The 17,894-nt window shown below is 46.3% G+C and overlaps 1 protein-coding gene across 2 annotated transcripts in view; it reads right to left on the bottom strand.

The window, feature by feature from the left end:
- The window catches only part of NID1 (nidogen 1), a 95,629-nt gene that overhangs the window by 13,976 nt on the left and 63,759 nt on the right, over positions 1-17,894 (bottom strand). For both annotated transcript variants that reach the window (XM_024761500.1, XM_024761501.1), the window contains exons 13-14: positions 6,178-6,396; positions 3,470-3,642 (exon numbers count right to left, since the gene is read on the bottom strand). In XM_024761500.1, the coding sequence (XP_024617268.1) occupies positions 3,470-3,642; positions 6,178-6,396 (392 nt within the window). The remainder of the gene's footprint in view (positions 1-3,469; positions 3,643-6,177; positions 6,397-17,894) is intronic.

Here is a 17,894-nt window from a genome sequence, read left to right as displayed (position 1 = left end):
AAGCAAAAATAGATAAATTGGATCTTATCAAAATTAAAAGCTTTTGTTCAGTAAAAGACACAGTCAACAAAGTGAAAAGGCAACCAACCCATGGAAGGTGATAAAATATTTGCAAATCATGTAACTGATAAGGGGTTGATAGAATATATAAAGAACTCCTACAACTCAGTAACAATAAGAACAAAACAACCCAATTACAAAATGGGCAAAGGATATGAATAGACATTTTTCCAAAGATATATAAATTGTCCATAAGTATATGACAAGATGCTAACATCACTAATCATTAGAGAAATGCAAATCAAAACCACAATGAGATACCACTTTACATATATTAGGATGGCTACAATTAAAAAACAGAAAATAATAAGTGTTGACAAGGTAGAAGGGAAATTGGAACCTTTGTGCTCTGGTGGTGGGAATGCAAAATGGTGCAGTGCTAAGGAAAACCGTATAGTGGTTCCTCAAAAAATTAAAAATGGAATTATCATGTAATTCCAGGTCTTGTTTATATACAAAAGAAGTGAAAGCAAGGACTTGAACAGATGTTTGTAAATCCATATACATAGCAACACTATTCACAATAGCCAAAAGGTGGAAGCAGCCCAAGTTCTCCACTGATGGATGAATGGATAAACAAAATGTGATACATCCATATAATGGAATATAATTCAGCCTTAAAAGGGAAGGAAATTCTGACACATGCTATGATGAACATGGATGAAATTTGAAGATATTATACTAAATAAAGTAAACCAGTTACAAAAGGGCAAATACTGTATGATTCCACGTATAGGAGGTCCCTAGAACAGGCAAATTCATAGAGATAGAAAGTAGAAGGGGATATACACTAACAAACGTAAGGTAGATAGCTAGTGGGAAGCAGCCGCATGGCACAGGGATATCGGCTCAGTGCTTTGTGACCTCCTGGAGGGGTGGGAGGGAGGGAGGGAGATGCAAGAGGGAAGAGATATGGGAACATATATATATGTATAACCGATTCACTTTGTTATAAAGCAGAAACTAACACACCATTGTAAAGCAATTATACCCCAATAAAGATGTTAAAAAAAAAAAAAAGAAAGTAGAAGGGGATGCAAAGGGCTGGCAGGGGAGGAGGGAGTTTTTATTGAATGGATCCAGAGTTTCAGTTTGGGATGATGAAAAAGGTTCTGGAGATAGATGGTGATGATGGTTGTACTTAATGCCACAGTGCCATTAGCTACAGTTAAAATAGCTAAATGGTAAAGATAGATAGATACATACATACATACATAGAAGAACAGACAGATAGATGACACATAGATAGGAAGGACACAGTGAATATTTATAAGGTTGTTTCAGCACTCTCCCTCCACTGATCCCATCTCAATTTCCTGCTTTTCATAGCCTCATTTGGCATTTAAGCCTCTCCCCTTGGTCTTGGGGGAAAACGACTTTCACACGGAATTTAACCCACTCCCACTACCCGGGAGTGTGTGCTAGTGGATATGAGGAAGAATGATGATTACCCCTTGAGGGATTTGTGCTTCAGTGAGGCAACGGGAAATCACAAAGATCACTTACACATTTGTTCAGCAAATATTTTTCAAGTGCCAAGCACTGTTTGGGATCTGCAAATACCCCTGTGAAACAAACACCTCCATGAAACAGACGGACAATTTCTGATCTTGCTGTGCTTATATTCTTCGTGGGAAGAGATACATCAGACATAGAACATGTACCCTGATATACAATGTTTTGAGTAGTGCTGGGTGCCTGATGAAAGACAAAGCAGGGTAGGTGGAGGCTGCAGTCTGGATAGGGCAGCCAGGACAGGTTTCTCTAAGAGCTGGTGTGCCAGCAGAAATTCAAGTGACATGTGGCAGTGAACCGTGCAAGTGTCTGGAATGAGAGAACTCTAGGCAGGGGGACAGCAAGTGCAAAGGCCCTGAGGTGGGAGTGTGCATGGTGAGTTGAGGACCAGCTAGAAGGCCAGAAGGCTGCAGCCGGTGAGTGAGGGGGCAGTGGTAGGGAACGGGGTGGGAGAGGTAGCCGGAGGCCACGGAAAGAACTGGATTTTTTTCTGGGTGAAGGGAACCCATCAGAGGGTTTTGTGTTGGCGAAGAACATGAATCCAATCACGGCTGCTTTGCAGGAGGTTTTTGAAAAGCATTTTTACCATGGATGGACCTGGAGATTATCATCTCTAGTAAGTTAGTCAGAAAGAGAAAGACAAATACCATATGACATCATTTATATGTGGAATCTAAAATATGACACAAATGAGCTTATCTATGAAACAGAAACAGACTCACAGACAGAGAACAGACTTGTGATTGCCAAGGGGGAGGTGATGGGGGTGAAGGAATGAGAGTTTGGGATGAGCAGACATAAACAATTACATGGATAAACAAAAAGGATAAACAACAATGGATAAACAAGGTCCTACTGTAGAGCCCAGGGAACTATGTTCAATATCCTATGATAAAACATAATGGAAAAGAACATAAAAAAGAATGTATATATATATTTATATGTATAACTGAATCACTTTGCTGTAGAGCAGAAATTAACACAACATTGTAAATCAACTATACTTCAATAACATAAATTTTTTTAAAAACAAGCATTTTTATTTTGCAGACTTTTTTTGATCATGTTTCCTCCCTGGTCAAAAAGAAGAGGGGGTATGGCAGTATGCAGAGATCCATGCAGGAAGAGAAAATAGGGCAGGTGGGAAAGACAGGGGAGTAGGGAAAGGAAGATGAGAAGAAAGTAACATTTCTACCCGGAATCTTTACGCAGGCTCTGCAACCAGCACTGAGGGGTAATGAGGATTCCTGCTGGACTTTCATCTCTAAGAGCTGGTAGCCCACTCGCTGCTACTTCTTCACTCCTTAGAGGACCCTGACGGCCCCCACTGCCCTGGCAACCCTGAGTCCACAGCCAGAAACCTCCACCAGGTCTCAGGTTTGTTTTCCTGGCAGGAGGTCAGGATCCCAGACAGAAAAGCTCCTCAGAAGTGTCTGACCTCTAACTAATGGACAAAAATTCCCCGACTCACAAAATGCATCTTTGAAGCTTTGAAAAGCTCTGGTTACTTACTGCCTCTGGGCAGACAGGCGCATCTTGAGCTGAGTGGCTGCCGAAAGATGAGTCACGTTGCTAATTTAGCAGGGATGGCAACATCAAACCTGGCAGATGCTCGCAGACAAGAGAGCAAACTCACATGATGCGCCCACCTGAGGGGTCAGATACCAAAGGGGTCTCTCTGGAAGTCCTCCTGTTTCTGCTCCCACCCTTGAGCCTCACGGGGGTGCTTAGGAATACAGTGGCCCCATTTAGCGGTGGACACCCAGGGTCACACAGAATGAAGACGTCCTGGGTCCAGGGGTCCAGCCCTGGTCCCTGGGTTGACTGCACCCCACTCGTTGCTCCAGGCCATTGAAGCAGAAATTGTCACCAAGTGCCATCGGCCAGCACTCACCGGGGCATGAAGCAGCGCCTTGGCTTCCGTCTTGATCATGGTGTTTCCCTCCAGGGGGAGGTGCTCTATCTTCCCGGTCTGGGCGAAGAGTAGGTGGGTCCCAGGTGGCAGGGGGATCACGGCGGTAGGAACTGAGGGTCTGTGGTGAACCGGGGGAGCCACTGTACTCAGACCTGGGTGGTGGGAGATGGCAATGAGTAAGGCCCCCGTGCAGTAGGAATGCACAAACGCACACGTGCGGGCATGTGCACGGACTCACACACCTGCACCCACACCGGGTCACGTCGCCTCATGGCACCACAAACTGCACCGTTACACGTGCACGTTTAATATCCGAAAGCACAAGGAGCAGAAAGACCTCAGTCAATCAAAGGGCATTTGCGATGAAGATGATGCAGGGCCAGAGCTTAACATTAAAGGTCGATTGGAAAAAACAATGGCTCAGTCTCCCCCTTAATGGAACTAACCTGGCTATCGGTGCCCCGCTCTGCACACGGACTGCAGCAGTGAACAAAAACAATGCAACAGTGGCAGCCCTGAAACCCTGGCCACAGGGAGCTCGCACCCCAGCAGGAAGCTGCTGAGTATTTTCATGCTCGAGGAGACCATCTGAGCGGACTAGCCCAACTCACCCCATCCCACGGGGGTGGGAGGGTCTCAGACGCCACAAACGGGAACACAGGCCTTCTGGGCTTTCCAGAACAAAGTGATGGGCAGGGCTAATCCTCCCTCAGACTCGGCCTTGCCTCCTACCTGCTGACCTGGTGACCCAGCACAGCTCCTGGCTCACCTGACAAGAGAACGTCCCAGGAGGGGACAGGCAGCCTGTACTGCAGGTAAGGAACATGCAGTGGCTGTCGGGAAACCTGGGCCCCAGACCTGGCCCTGACACTCGCTGTGTGGACACGTCGTGGACCTTCCTGGGCTCGTCTCCTGCTCTCTGAAGTGAGAGAACGGGACCAGGTCATCACCGAGCTCATTTTCCTTCCTTTTCTCTTGTCCATCTTGCCTGTTATACCCAATCAATGATATAAACCAATCTGGTGGACCTTTTTAATATCTCTGGAATCTATCCCCCCAAACTCACTGCCAGCACCTCAGGTCAGACCCTCGCCATTTCTCACCTGGATTAATTAGAAATACTGCAATTAATTAATTGCATCCGCCTCTCCACCACCAGGACCTCACTCCTCCCTTTCAGCTCTTCTAAAACTGAAACCTGGTCACATCAGCGCCTGCTCGAAACCCTTCCTGGGCTCCCTCAGGACCAATCCAGACCCCTCAGCGGGGCACCTGATGTCCTTACCTCCATTCTGCTCCCCTTCCATAGGACACAGACCCCTGGGGGTTTCTTTCCTGCCTCTGCGCCTGTTCCTGCTGCCTGGACCACGGGTCTCCTCAACCCCTTCTCCCCAGCGCAGCTGACTCTGACCCTGCTCTAAACCTTGGTTCTCACAGTACTGCTCTGCAAAGCCTTCCTGGGCTAGCCCGAGACCCCCCCAAGCCACTGTGCTTCCTGGCCCACCTACTCTCTCTTAAGGTTCCTTTCCCGACCCTGCACCTGTTTACCTGTCCTCTGAGGTTCTGGGGCTGGCACTGGGGCTTCCCTCTGTGGGCTGCCAGCACTGACCACACCAATCTGACACTCAGTTAATGCTGGCTGACTGGCGTAAAGAAGATTGTGAGTGATCACTTGTCACTTCCTTTTTTCTGGCCGCCCCTCGCAGCATGTGGGATCTTAGTTCCCCGACCAGGGATTGAACCCACGCCCCCCTGCATTGGAAGCGTGGAGTCTTAACCACTGGACCGCTAGGGAAGTCCCTGTGAGTTATCACTGCTTACTCAGCAGCCTCTTAGCAGCTTTGGGAAACTATCTGGTAGGGGATCAGTTTATGATTATTAGCTAAATGGAGAATGGAGAGGCAAGGATTGATTGTATTAGATTTTGGTAATTTGTGACAATTACCATTTTCTACGCCTGTGACAGAATTTCAGAGCTGAGAAGCATCCTAGAGATTATTTTGCTTGAATCCGATGTTGAGGCCGAGGATGCTGAGACTCAGGCAAGTATCTGTCCAGTGTCACACAGCCTGGCCCCCAGCTCGGCGCCTTCCGTCATGGACTGTCGCAGAACTATCTTGCAGAACCCTTTGCGGCTGTTTGCTCCTGGAGTTCTAAATGGACCGAATACCTAAAGGTCCAGGAGCAACTGTGAAAGAGGCAAGTGTACCAGGAAGAGAACAGTTCCACGCCTGAGTAAGCCCCTCCATGCCTGGGGAGGGGCTCCAATTGGTCTCTCCCATCCCTGCGCTGTGTGCCAGTGCAGAGCCACTGGAATGCTGGGCCACCCACTGCAAGGTTTACCTCGGGGACCCCTGAGCACACATCCTCTCTGCTACCAATTGCAGCCTCAATGCAGCGGGTCCTGCCCATCATTTGCACAGAACAGGTTTGCACAAAACAAGAGGAGGAAAGGCTAAGAGGGAGGAGAGGGAAAGTGGGGAGAGAGATGGTGGGGGTGGGCAATGGTGGGGAGATGGAAAAGGGGGCTGCAGAAGGGAGAAAGGGAGGGGGGACGGGCTTCGAGCCAGTGGTGCAGGTCAGGATTTAGGGCAAGCAGAAAGTGCCAAGTGCACCTTTGGCAAGGGTCCCCAGCGATGCTCGCAGGTGCTGAGACTTCCTGTCTCCAGCACTGTCCTCTGACTTACACGGTGGCCTCATCCCGGGCGTGGTCCTGGTGCCCTCCACCTCGCGGCCGTCGCGGTCCACACACCAGCAGTAGCCAGTGCTGCCGTGGCACTGGGTGGGCGCGTAGTATCCGTGCTCATCACACTCGGGAACAAACAGTCCCGGAGGCCGGGGGCGCTGGCGGTCCACCGCCCCGAGGATGTGTTCTCGTTCATGCTGGCATCGGGTTTTCTCCACTTCTGTTAGAGAGGCGAGCAAAAGAGGGGTCATCAGCTCAAGTCCCCATATCCAACTCAGAACCTCAGGAGCTGCCTGTTCACTACTGAGTTTTGTTTCATTAATTTAAAAAAATGTTTAATTTATTTTTATTGAAGTATAGTTGATTTACAATGTTATATTAGTTTCAGGTGTACAACATAGTGATTCAAAATTTTTATAGATTATACTCCATTTAAAGTTATTATAAAATATTGGCTATACTCCCTATGCTATGCAATATATCCTTATAGCTTATTTAAAAAGATTTTTTTAATTTAATTTTTATTTTATATCGGAGAATAGTTGATTTACAATGTTGTTAGTTTCAGGTGTACAGCTAAGTAATTCAGTTATACATATACATATGTCCATTCTTCAGATTCTTTTCCCATATAGGTTAATACAGAGTATTGAGCAGAGTTCCCTGTGCTATACAGTAGGTCCTTGTTGATGGTCTATTTTATATATAGTAGTGTGTATATATTAATCCCAAATGTTTTATTAATTTAAAAAAATTTAAACATCATTATTATTTAGTGAATTTAACGGTCAAGAAGAGTATATCTACATTTTCTTTTCCTTCCTAGGCCATGTTTTTTTTTCAGTTTTGAAAAACTGAGGCAAACTGACATAACATAAAATCAACTCTTTTTTTTTTTTTTTTTCTGGCAGCACCCCGCGGCTTGTGGGATCTTAGTTCCCCAACCAGGGATCGACCCCAGGCCCTCAGCAGTGAAAGCACCGGGTCCTAACCACTGGGCCGCCAGGGAAGTCCCCAAATCAACCACTTTACAGTGAACAATGCAGTGGCATTAGTACAGTCACAACGCTGAGCGACCGCCTCCTCCCTCTGGCACCAACGCATTTCCTCACCTCAAAAGGAAACCCCAGACCTATTAAATGGTTGTTTCCACTTCCTCCTTCATCCCGGCCCCTGGCAACCACCAGTCTGCATCTGTCTCTATGGATTTACCTATTCTATTTCACATAGATGGAATCATACAATATGCGACCTTTTGGGTCCGGCTGCGTTCACTCAGCAGAATGTTTTCAAAGTTCATCCATGTTGTAGCCATGTAATAGTACTTCATTATTTTTTTTTTTTAAGATTTTTTTGTGGGCGTGCGGTACGCGGGCCTCTCACTGTTGTGGCCTCTCCCGTTGCGGAGCACAGGCTCCGGACGCGCAGGCCCAGCGGCCACGGCCCACGGGCCCAGCCGCTCAGCGACACACGGAATCCTCCCGGACCGGGGCACGAACCCGCGTCCCCTCCATCGGCAGGCATACTCTCAACCACTGAGCCACCAGGGAAGCCCTAAGATTTTTTATTTATTTATTTTCTTGGCTGCACCACGCGGCATGTGGGATCTTAGTTCCCCGACCAGAGATCGAACCCGCGGCCCCTGCAGTGGAAGCCCAGAGTCTTAGCCACTGGACCGCCAGGGAAGTGCCAGCACTTTGTTCTTTTTTGTGGCTGAATAATGTACTACTGCACGGCTATACCACACTTTGTTTATCCAGTCACCACGCGAGGGACAGCACTGACATTTGTTTTAAGAAATTTCAAGTGTTTCTTAAATTTGTCCTCTTTATCATCATCAGCTTCTTGATTACCCACACCGAGTCTGGGTCAAAGATTTGGGGGACCAAAGATCACAGGGCACATTTACCAACATTTGTGTGTTTCCTTTTAATGACGTGCTAATGTTTGGCATGAAACATGGCCTTTTGACTGTGTAACTCAGATCCCAAGGCTGGGAAATACTGCTCTATCTTTGGGAAATTGCTGATGAGAAGCTATGAACTGGAGTAAACTCCCATGTTTATAGAGTTGTAAGTGGCAGAGTTGCAGCTGCTTCCACCCTGGCTAGACTCCAGCCACCACAGCATCCAGCCAGGCCAGCGCTGCCATCATCTGTGCGGCAACCGCCACCCAAAGCGATGCCCAGACACTGCCGAGAGCCACTCTTCAGTCAAACTGAACCACGTCTGCTGCCCCTCTCCTGCGGGCCTTTCCATGCGCCGTTCATTGTGTGACTCCCCGCCCAGCCCCGCCTCCTGCCCGGTGAATCCTTCAAGAATCAGCTCAGCCATGTGCTTCTCGGGCCCTCCAAGAGCTCCCAGGATGATCTGGGCTCGCCCGCCCTGTGACTCTCGTCACACTGATGCTGAGACTCTAAGGCTGTTCCTGGTCTGTCTCCCTGAGCAGATTCTAGCCTCTGAGAAGGTAATGAGGGACTGCATCCCCTTAACCTTGACTTAGGAAGCCCCTCCTGGGCTGGAGTGGGGGTGTTGTTACCCATCTGTTACTCATGGGAATAAACCCCAGGCCCTGCCCTCAAGGAGCTCCCAGTCTGGATGGAAGGGAACAAGCAAACACACAGTAACAATCCAATGAGTCAGTGTCTTGACACAAGAGCCCAGGACACAGCACGTACACACAAGAGGTCCTCTCTGTAGGGCTTGGAGAGCAAAGGCGTGCTGGAGTGCGTTTTTTTGATCTTTACTGGAAGATTGTGGTTATATAATCGAGGGCAGGGCTCCACTGACTTTTCCTGCTAAGGAGCAGAGAATAATTATTTTTGGTTATATGGGCCATATGGTCTCTGTCACAACTCAACTCTGTGGATGTGGCATGAAAGCATTCAAGTTTAATACATATTGTAAATGAATGAGTGTGCCAATAAAACTTTATTTACAAACAGTGGGCCAGATTTGGCCTGTGGGTCTGTAGCTGTCAACCCGTGCTCTAGGGCATTGCTAGTTATGTTAGGGAGAAATCTTATATAAATACTGTAATTAATATATTAATGTGTATTAATATATTACTGCGTTCATAATATATATATTGTAATAATAGAGTATATAATAATATATTACATATTTCACAGAATTTTGTGTCTGAAAAATGTTTTTGATCCTCAGTTCCACCACTTCTGGCCCTGTCAGCAATGCTGGTTGACCAGCGATGGCAGGAGTAACTAATCCCATGGTATTACTTGAGGCGTGAGTAGAATGTGGTGAGACAATGTGAACGGCTGGAATTTTAAGTCTTGCACTCCAGCATTCATCTGTGACTGTATCTACACCAGATGACAGAAGGAAAACAAGTCTGTGGGCCACAGATAATTTCGGGGAGTGAGTTAAGCTAACGTGTGTCACCGTTGCCATAACACGTCAGTGAGCAGGGGCCGTCCTAGGCACTGGGCATGTGGGTGCACAGGGCCCGGGGCTGGGTTAGGAATCCAGAGACCCGGGTTCTAGCGTTCATCTGTGACTGTATCACACAAGAGATCCTCTCTGTAGGGCTTGGAGAGCAAAGGCGTGCTGGAGTGCTTTTTCTGATCTTTACTGGAAGTTTGTGGTTATACAATCGAGGGCACGGCTCCACTGACTTTTCCCGCTAAGGGGCAGAGAATAAATATTTTTGCTTATGTGGGCCATATGGTCTCTGTCACAACTCAACTCTGTGGATGTGGCATGAAAGCATCCAAGTTTAATACATATAGTAAGTGAATGAGAGTGTGTTCATCCGTGACTGTATCTACACCAGGCCTTCACAGTGCATTCGGTGATGTGTTTCCGATGAATGTTTAAAGTGCCTTTGTGCTGCCAATTCTCATGTCAGCCTGCTGAACATGGCTGGCCCCTCGATTAGAAACAGTGAGCCTGCCAGAAAAGTGTGTGTTGAACCTGGGAGGGGAAACTGGGTCTGCTTTCTCTTTTGTCCTAGAGGCTAATATAAAAAACAAAAACAAAAGGCCCTACTGTATAGCACAGGGAACTATATACAATATCCCGTGCTAAACCATAATGGAAAAGAATATGAAAAAGAATGTATATATGTGTGTAACTGAGCCACTTTGCTGCACAGCAGAAATTAACACATTGTAAAACAACTACACTTCAATTAAAAAAATAAAATTAAAAACAACAACAACAAAACGTATTTGATGTAGGAAGAGCCAAACAAAGATACCAATAAGCCATCTGGTTGATGATAAAAATGTTGGTTTTCTTCACTCTTGGATGTAGGGCTTGTTTACTTCCTCAGTATCTTACATTTGTACAGGGCTTTAGTTTCTGTACAAGCTGTCTATGCTCACACATCGTTCACTTAATTCTCACCATAATCCTATGCAACAGGCAGCTACGGTTTTGACGTCCAATGAGAGAACGGAAGCTCAGACTGGCTTCCCCAGGCCACAGCACTAGCGAGTGGCTCAGATCAAGCTAGAACCCGGGTCTCTGGATTCCTAGCCCAGCCCTGGGCCCTCTGCACCCACATGCCCAGTGCCTAGGACACCCCCCACACACTGAATGTGTTATGGCAACGGTGACACACACAAGTTAGCTTAACACACACCCCAAAATTGTCTGTGGCCCACAGACTTGTTTCCCTTCCATCAACATATGTATATGGTGCCGCCTTTCCAGCTAGAAAACAGGCTTGGTATTCTGTGTACTGTCAACCAAATGAAACTTTTAAGGGAGGAAGGGGTACCTCCCTTGTACGTGGCTGACAGTTTTGGGTTAGCCAATACACAAAATCTCAAGTGATCTAGGATTTCCAGTGGAGCTGTATCTCAACTGTATCTTAAGTGCTGTATCTTGAACTTATATTAAGGTGGGGGAGACCTCAGTTGTGACTCAGGAAACAGAATTTCAAGTGTGTGTTTGTTTTGGTTTTTGTTTTTTGGCTGCGCTGCGTGGCTTGTGGGATCTCAGCTCCCCGACCAGGGATTGAACCTGCGCCCTCGGCAGTGAAAGCACCGAGTCCTAACCACTGGCCCGCCAGGGAAATTCCCCAAGTGTGTCTATGGAGAGCTGTGATATCACTGTGTTCCCTGGGATGGCTTCTCAGCCTGGCCCACAGCAGCCCCTGTGGGTGCCTCCTGCTCAAGGCTCCAGGCTCCCACAGGGAATGTCTCACTGTGGGTGGGGTGGGGAAGGGCTAATAAAGACACGTCGGCCTTGCTTCTGGTTGATAAAATAACTGAGGCAAGATTCTCTTTGTTCACCTAGTTTAATCTGCTCCGGGAGAGGAAGCATTCGAGACCTGATACTTACCCAGGGAACAGCAGGGAGTCTGGGGTGACTCTTCTCAAATTGGGGACAAAGAGAATGAGAGGAAAAGGAAATAGATGGAGAAGAAGAAAAGCACAGTTTTTGTCTCTTGATTTGCATCCCATTCCCTTGCCTGATTAAACTTCTTCCTAGGTGTTAATTCAAATAAATAACTCTTGTAGCCTCTGATATACTCAGTGGGATGGAGGAACTTGCTGGCGGGTTCTGTTTATTCAACCTCTTCCTGCACAGTCCAGCCCCCTCCGTAAGGGGCCACCTGCTCCCGGTGGCACTGCCACACACACGCATCTTGGGATGAGCTAACGTGGGTGTGGTGAAACCATGCCTGGTCTCTGTTGGGTTTGAGATTTTGGGCTCCTAGCCTCATCTCATTCGCTGCCAAGTGGACCCTTGTTAGTCCAAGATTGCCAAGTTTCCAAGAATGGGAATTTACAAGTAAAAGAACAATACCCATCTGATGTGAGGTTTACTAAGGACACCACCACAATCTCCACCACCGATGACGATGATGATGGTGGTAAAAAATCTCTCTACTTATGAACTCTCTTCAGGTCCCTTCCCAACATTTGCCCCCAATCCTTACAGGACTGGTGAGGAAGGAGAATGCCCAGAAAGGGGGAAATAAACTAGCAATTGGCAAAGGGTGAAAGGGGAGGGGAAGGCAGAAAGGTCATAAAGCATCAGGAAGAGAAAATGCACCTCTAGCCTGTGTGCCGTCTCATCGTGTGAAACTGCGTCTTTGGGTTTTACTCCCGCCTCCTCGGCCCACTCCCTGCATCCTTCCTCTCCTGATACCCCATTAGTGTAGGCCCCTTTTTTTGGGGGGGGCCCATTGTGTGGGTTTGCAGGATCTTAGTTCCCCGACCGGGGATCGAACCCGTATCCCCCGCAGCGGAAGAGCAGAGTCCTAAAAACTGGGCTGCCAGGAAATTCCCTAGTGTGGGCTTTTTAAATTGGTGTATCTGTCAGATCAGGAACCCCATAGACCCTTGAATCATTTATGTATTTGTTATAAGCATTTACTGAAACCTCTGCGAGCCAGGTGCCCTGCAGGCTGTGGGCATCGTCGCTAGATACGAGGGCCCTGGGAGTTCACAGGACCCCACCAGGCTAACGCATTGTGAGAAGTGGCTGGTAGTGGTCGAACAGGCTGCTTGGGAGCCGAGAGGAGGACCACTTCGGTCAAGGGGTCACCTGACACCGAGGGCAATCAATCTACACCCCTAATACTCTGCGTGGTTGAACCCAGTGGCCTGGGTGTAGGACTCACCTCAAGCTGGAGATTTTCAGGCCGTGCATGGAGGAGGATAAAGAAGCCAAGAAGTTCAGGATATTGGTGAGGGTGGTGACATGATGCTTCTTGGGGTTACGGTGAGAGGACTTCGAGAAAAAGAAGGGATGGAGAAGCTGACTTGGAAATAAGGCTGTGTGAGGCTACAAGGCAGGGAGGTGGTGGCCAGAGGGGGCCACGGGCCTCAAGACCATAGGAGTTCTCCAGCCTCTGGGCGCCTGGTTTTCGGGATCCTCTACGCCCTGACCTCACCTGAGGCTGCTTAACAGTATCTTGTCCCCACTGTTCCTCCCCATCTCCTGTTCAAATCCTACCCATCTTCCAAGGCCAAATCCTACTTCTCACGCTTTCCCTCACTTCCCTAGCCCACCTGGATCTCCCCTCCCAGCCACTAGTTGCCACTTACAGACTCGCTATAGTTTCAAGTGCTCTCTTTTCCTGCCCAGGGACAGTGTGAGCTCCTCCCGAGCACAGACATTACCGTTTATGTGCCGAGTACAGTGAAAGGCACATCACAGATGCTTAAGAAATATTTAGCAGTTGATCTTGGCTAGTTAGCCAGGTGCCTTGGGCAAGTTAGGTAGCCTCTCTAAACCCTCATCCATTCAATGAGGTTAATCGTACCCCCAATGACACATACCAGCCAGTGATGGAGAAAACTAAGAGGTGTGGTATCCTGGACACCAAAAGAAGACAGTGTTTTAGGCGGGAAGGTGAGGTCAACTGTACCAAGCGCTGCTAAGAAACGGGGGCGGGGCTAAGATCTAACAAAGTGAAGGTCATTGCTGACTTTTACAGGAGCAGTTCCAGGGTGGGGAGGGCGGTTGGGGGACGGTAGGGCAAAGCTGGCTGCAGTGGTGAAACCGAGCAGGACCCTGTGTGGCTCCTGGGCACAAAAGCCTTCCTGTGTCTCCCCATTTCTTAATTACAGGAAATAGGCTTCATTCAGCCTCCAAGACCTTCCCTGAGTTCCAAGGGGCAGGTTCAGACCATTGCTAATCAGGGAAGGGAGGGGATGCAGAGACAAGAGAGAAACAGTCAAGAAACAATAGCGCAGCCTTGGGGCAGGGTCTGGGTTCCCCCTCAAGGGATACACAGAACAGTATCTTTTAGCTGTTTTGCAGACACTGAAACCCTCACCAGATGGAAGAAGTTAACTGTTGGCTGCCCACAAGCACATAGACTCCAGACTGGTTGGAACCAGAAGGTTGATGATGCAGACTCCCGCTTACCTCACCACCAACCAATCAGAGGAAGGTCCACGAGCTGATCACACCCTCTTTGAACCATTGCTATAAAACTCCTCACTACTCCCTCCAGGTCAGGACACACAGTATTGAGGGCATTAGCCCGCTGTGTCCCCCTTTGCCTGGCAAAGCAATAAAGCTCTTCTTTTCTACTTCACCCAAAACTCTGTCTCCGAGATATAATTGGGTATCGGGGTACAGAGGCTGGATTTGGCTTCAGTAGTTCAAGAGGGAATGGGAGGCTCTGGGAAGAGGGTAACAGCCTAGTTTTAGAATCTAATTACAGACAGAATAGCTACAAAAGCCATGGGCAACATTTACAATGAAACGAGGTGACCAGGTTGTCCTATAAACCCCCAAACACAAGCAGGGGTCACAAAGCCCCCCTGGTGTCAGTGTCTGTGTAGAGAAAGGAGAGGGAAGTGGCAGGGCATCTAACAGTTCTGGGAACAGGAGAACCCAAAGAGCTAACAGGTGCTCAGCTGGAAAGCGGGCCAATTTGAAAATGGCAGCTGAAACTTTGGAGGGATTTTTCTACTCCAAGGTGGAATGTAAAGCCAACAGCAGCTGGAAGATCTAGCCCCTACTGGGGAGAAAGTGCTGGGAATGGAATCAAAACTAAGGAGGATGAAGATGACACGTACAAGGAAAGAGAAGGTCCGGTGGGGGAGGGGAGCAGAGCCAGGAAACTGTAATGTAAGCTGAAATATTTTTAAACACTTCACCAAAAGAGCAGAAGAGGAAGCTCTGTGTCACTAGAAAAAGTTATCTGCACCAAGCTTCTTTCAGAAAGTTCAGGAAAACTAAAACTCTCATAAAAATGAACAACAGAAGAGTATGGAAGGCAAATTCAACACAAAGTTACTACAAGGAAAAAGGATATAAAAGGATAGTCAGGAGTACAACAACCCTACAGAGAGTGAAAGCTTGCCAAAACGATGTGCTAACGGATCAAAACTGTAATCTTCTATTGGGTTGGCCAAAAAGTTCGTTAGGGTTTTTCTGTAAGATATTATGAAAAAACCCAAACGAACCTTTGGCCCGCCCAATATTTCAAGTTAAGCGAAAAGACAGTAGAAAATGATTAAAAAAACAGGAAAGAACAAAATGAATCAGCATTTGAAAAACTCAAAAATGAGGCAACAGAATTCAGGAAAGAAGTAGAAACTTTTAACAAAGAATCATTTCAGGAATGAAGACTCAACTAGACGGAACACAAAGTGAATAAACGGAACAGAGTATGCCTTAGGAGAAACAGAAGGTGGAAGCGAGGAAAACGTTTAAAGAAAAAAAGAAAGGATATCAAACAAATTTAGGAGATTTGGGCGAATACTGGAGACAGGCAAAGAAGGTTCAATACGCAAAATGAAGTCCCTAAAAAATAACCCAAAGCAAAAGGAAAGAGAACAAATACTAAAACTAAAATTCCAGAAAACTTTCCTGAAATTAAAAGGTGCGAAATGACAAACTGAAAAAGCACACCGTGTAACTAAGACCCAGAAAAACCAACACCAAGTCATATTCTAGTAAACCTGTTGAACTTTTGAAGGGAACTATGCAAGAGAAAGAAAAAAAAATCCTTTGGGCGTCCAGGTAAGAAGGGGGAAATTATCTTCCGATGATCATTTGCCCTTTGGACAGCCATGCTTTATGTCAGAGGAATATTTGAGATAGTCAGAGAAAGAAAATGAACCAAGGAATACTGTTTTCATGAGCCCTTCCCAAGAAATTTACTAGAGAACAAGCTTCTGACAACCAAATAACTAGAGAGGCATTGACGTAAGGACTGGTAACAAGCAATAAAGAGTGACTTGCTGAACTAAGACCCAATGAGCGTTCGAAGAGAGAGAACATAGGGACTTCCCTGTCGGTCCAGTGGTTAAGACTCCATGCTTCTAGTGCAGGGGGTGTGGGTTTGATCCCTGGTTGGTTAACTAAGATCCCACGTGCTGCAGAACGCAGCCAAAAAACAAAAACAAACAAAGTGAGAGAATATAGTAGGTGTTGGTTACACGTACATGCCCAGGCAATGTAGATATAACTACAAAAATAGGAGGGCACATGCAAAAAATTTTAATTGTTCTAAGAAATTGTATTGGTGGTATGTAGTATTTGAATTCTCAGCCTGTTATGTGTGTAGTGAAATAAAGTAAATACGGACTTATAGTCTATTCTAATTCTTACATCCACTGTGCCCTTGAGAACCAGAATTCTCAGTGTGGAAGAAAGGAGATATGGATATAATCTAGACGGGGTAAAGGAAAAACGCTGTGGTCATGTATCTGAATTGGAACTATCAACACGGACTCATGAATTCCTAGCTCTGTCTGAACATTTCTACTACTTAGATTGTGGTCCTGCAATGCTATTGCCCACTAAAAGAAGAGCTTCATGGAAAAAAGGCTGGTTCTAGTTCAGAGAGCAAGGAATATATTAAAGACCACAGCAGACCCTCTGTATCTGCAAGGTTCCACATCCTTGGATTCAACCAACTACAGATCGAATATATTAGAAAAAAAATCCCAGAAAGTTCCAAAAAGCAAAATTTGAATTTGCCACACAATTTACATAGCATTTTCGTTGTATTTACAACTATTTACATATCATTTACATTATTTTTACAATTTTTTACATAGCATTTACATTGTATTTATAATTATTTACATACCATTTACATTGTATTAGGTATTGTAAGTAATCTAGAGATGATTTAAAGTATCGGGGAGGATGTGGATAGGTTATATGAAAATACTACACCATTTTATACAAGATATTTGAGCATCTGTGGATTTTACTATCCTCAGGGGTTCTGCAACCAGACCCCCATGGATACAGAGGGTTGACTATACTAGGATCATGTCAAAAGGACCAGAGGCCAAATTGAAGAGGTTCCCATGGGCCAAAGATGGGACTCTGAATCACAATGAGAATAATGATTACAACCAATCGATACCCATGAGTCTATAATGCTATTAAAAAACTAACAATTAATTAGCAAACTTCATTGGCTAATAAGGAATCAATCTGTTATCTTGTCAACCAGTAAGAAAAAAAAAAGGGAAAGATCCAAGCATTTATCCTGCCTTTTCTTTATGAGATGTACCACTGGGCATCCAAAGGGTAGATGAGGGTAAGCATTTCTTTATAAGTAGTCCAACTAATAAATGAAAAAAAAAAACCCACCATGATGATAGAATTAGACTACTGCCATTTTGTTACCCACTAAACATTAATGGACCTAAGCAATGAGCATCAATTCCAACTAATAAAGGAGAAAGAAATGATAGAATTAACATCTTACCATTTGCCACTCCCTGGAAATTAATGGATCTAGGACATAATCATTAATGGCTCCTAACATCACCTGGAGTGAGACAAGCAGACTTTATGCGCTTCTGATGTAAGGTAAGACCACCAATTGTCTTGCCAAAAGGACTGAACCCAAGTCTGATCAAGCCTCTGGACTCAGCTGCCAGTTTGCAGACGATATGGAGAACAGAGGAGCGTGTTGAACTGCCCCAGACTGTGGGAAACTACAGCTCAAAAGTCTTGGGCTCTTCAACAGATAAACTTCAAGGACAAGAAAGGGATGGCAGGGGGAACTAGAGATAGAAAAACGAGCAACTCTAAATCTATAGTGTCTAGGAATGTACATGTACGATGAAACAAGAAATGCAAGGAAGTGATTTCTGTGAAGGTGATGTTGGTGGTTACTTTTGGAGAGAAGGAGAAGGCAATGACTGGAACAGAGCACCTGCAGCAGCTTCTGGGGCTGCTGGTAAAGTTCTACTTCTTGACCTGAGTGGTAGTCACATGGGGGTTCACCTTAGCTATCCATCCTTGAGCTATCCAT

The sequence above is a fragment of the Neophocaena asiaeorientalis genome, unplaced genomic scaffold (genome assembly GCF_003031525.2).
Source record: "Neophocaena asiaeorientalis asiaeorientalis breed wild unplaced genomic scaffold, Neophocaena_asiaeorientalis_V1.1 scaffold166, whole genome shotgun sequence".
Lineage (NCBI taxonomy): Eukaryota > Metazoa > Chordata > Mammalia > Artiodactyla > Phocoenidae > Neophocaena > Neophocaena asiaeorientalis.
Note: the sequence above shows the minus strand (reverse complement) of the source record. Positions and strands in the feature narration are given on the sequence as shown.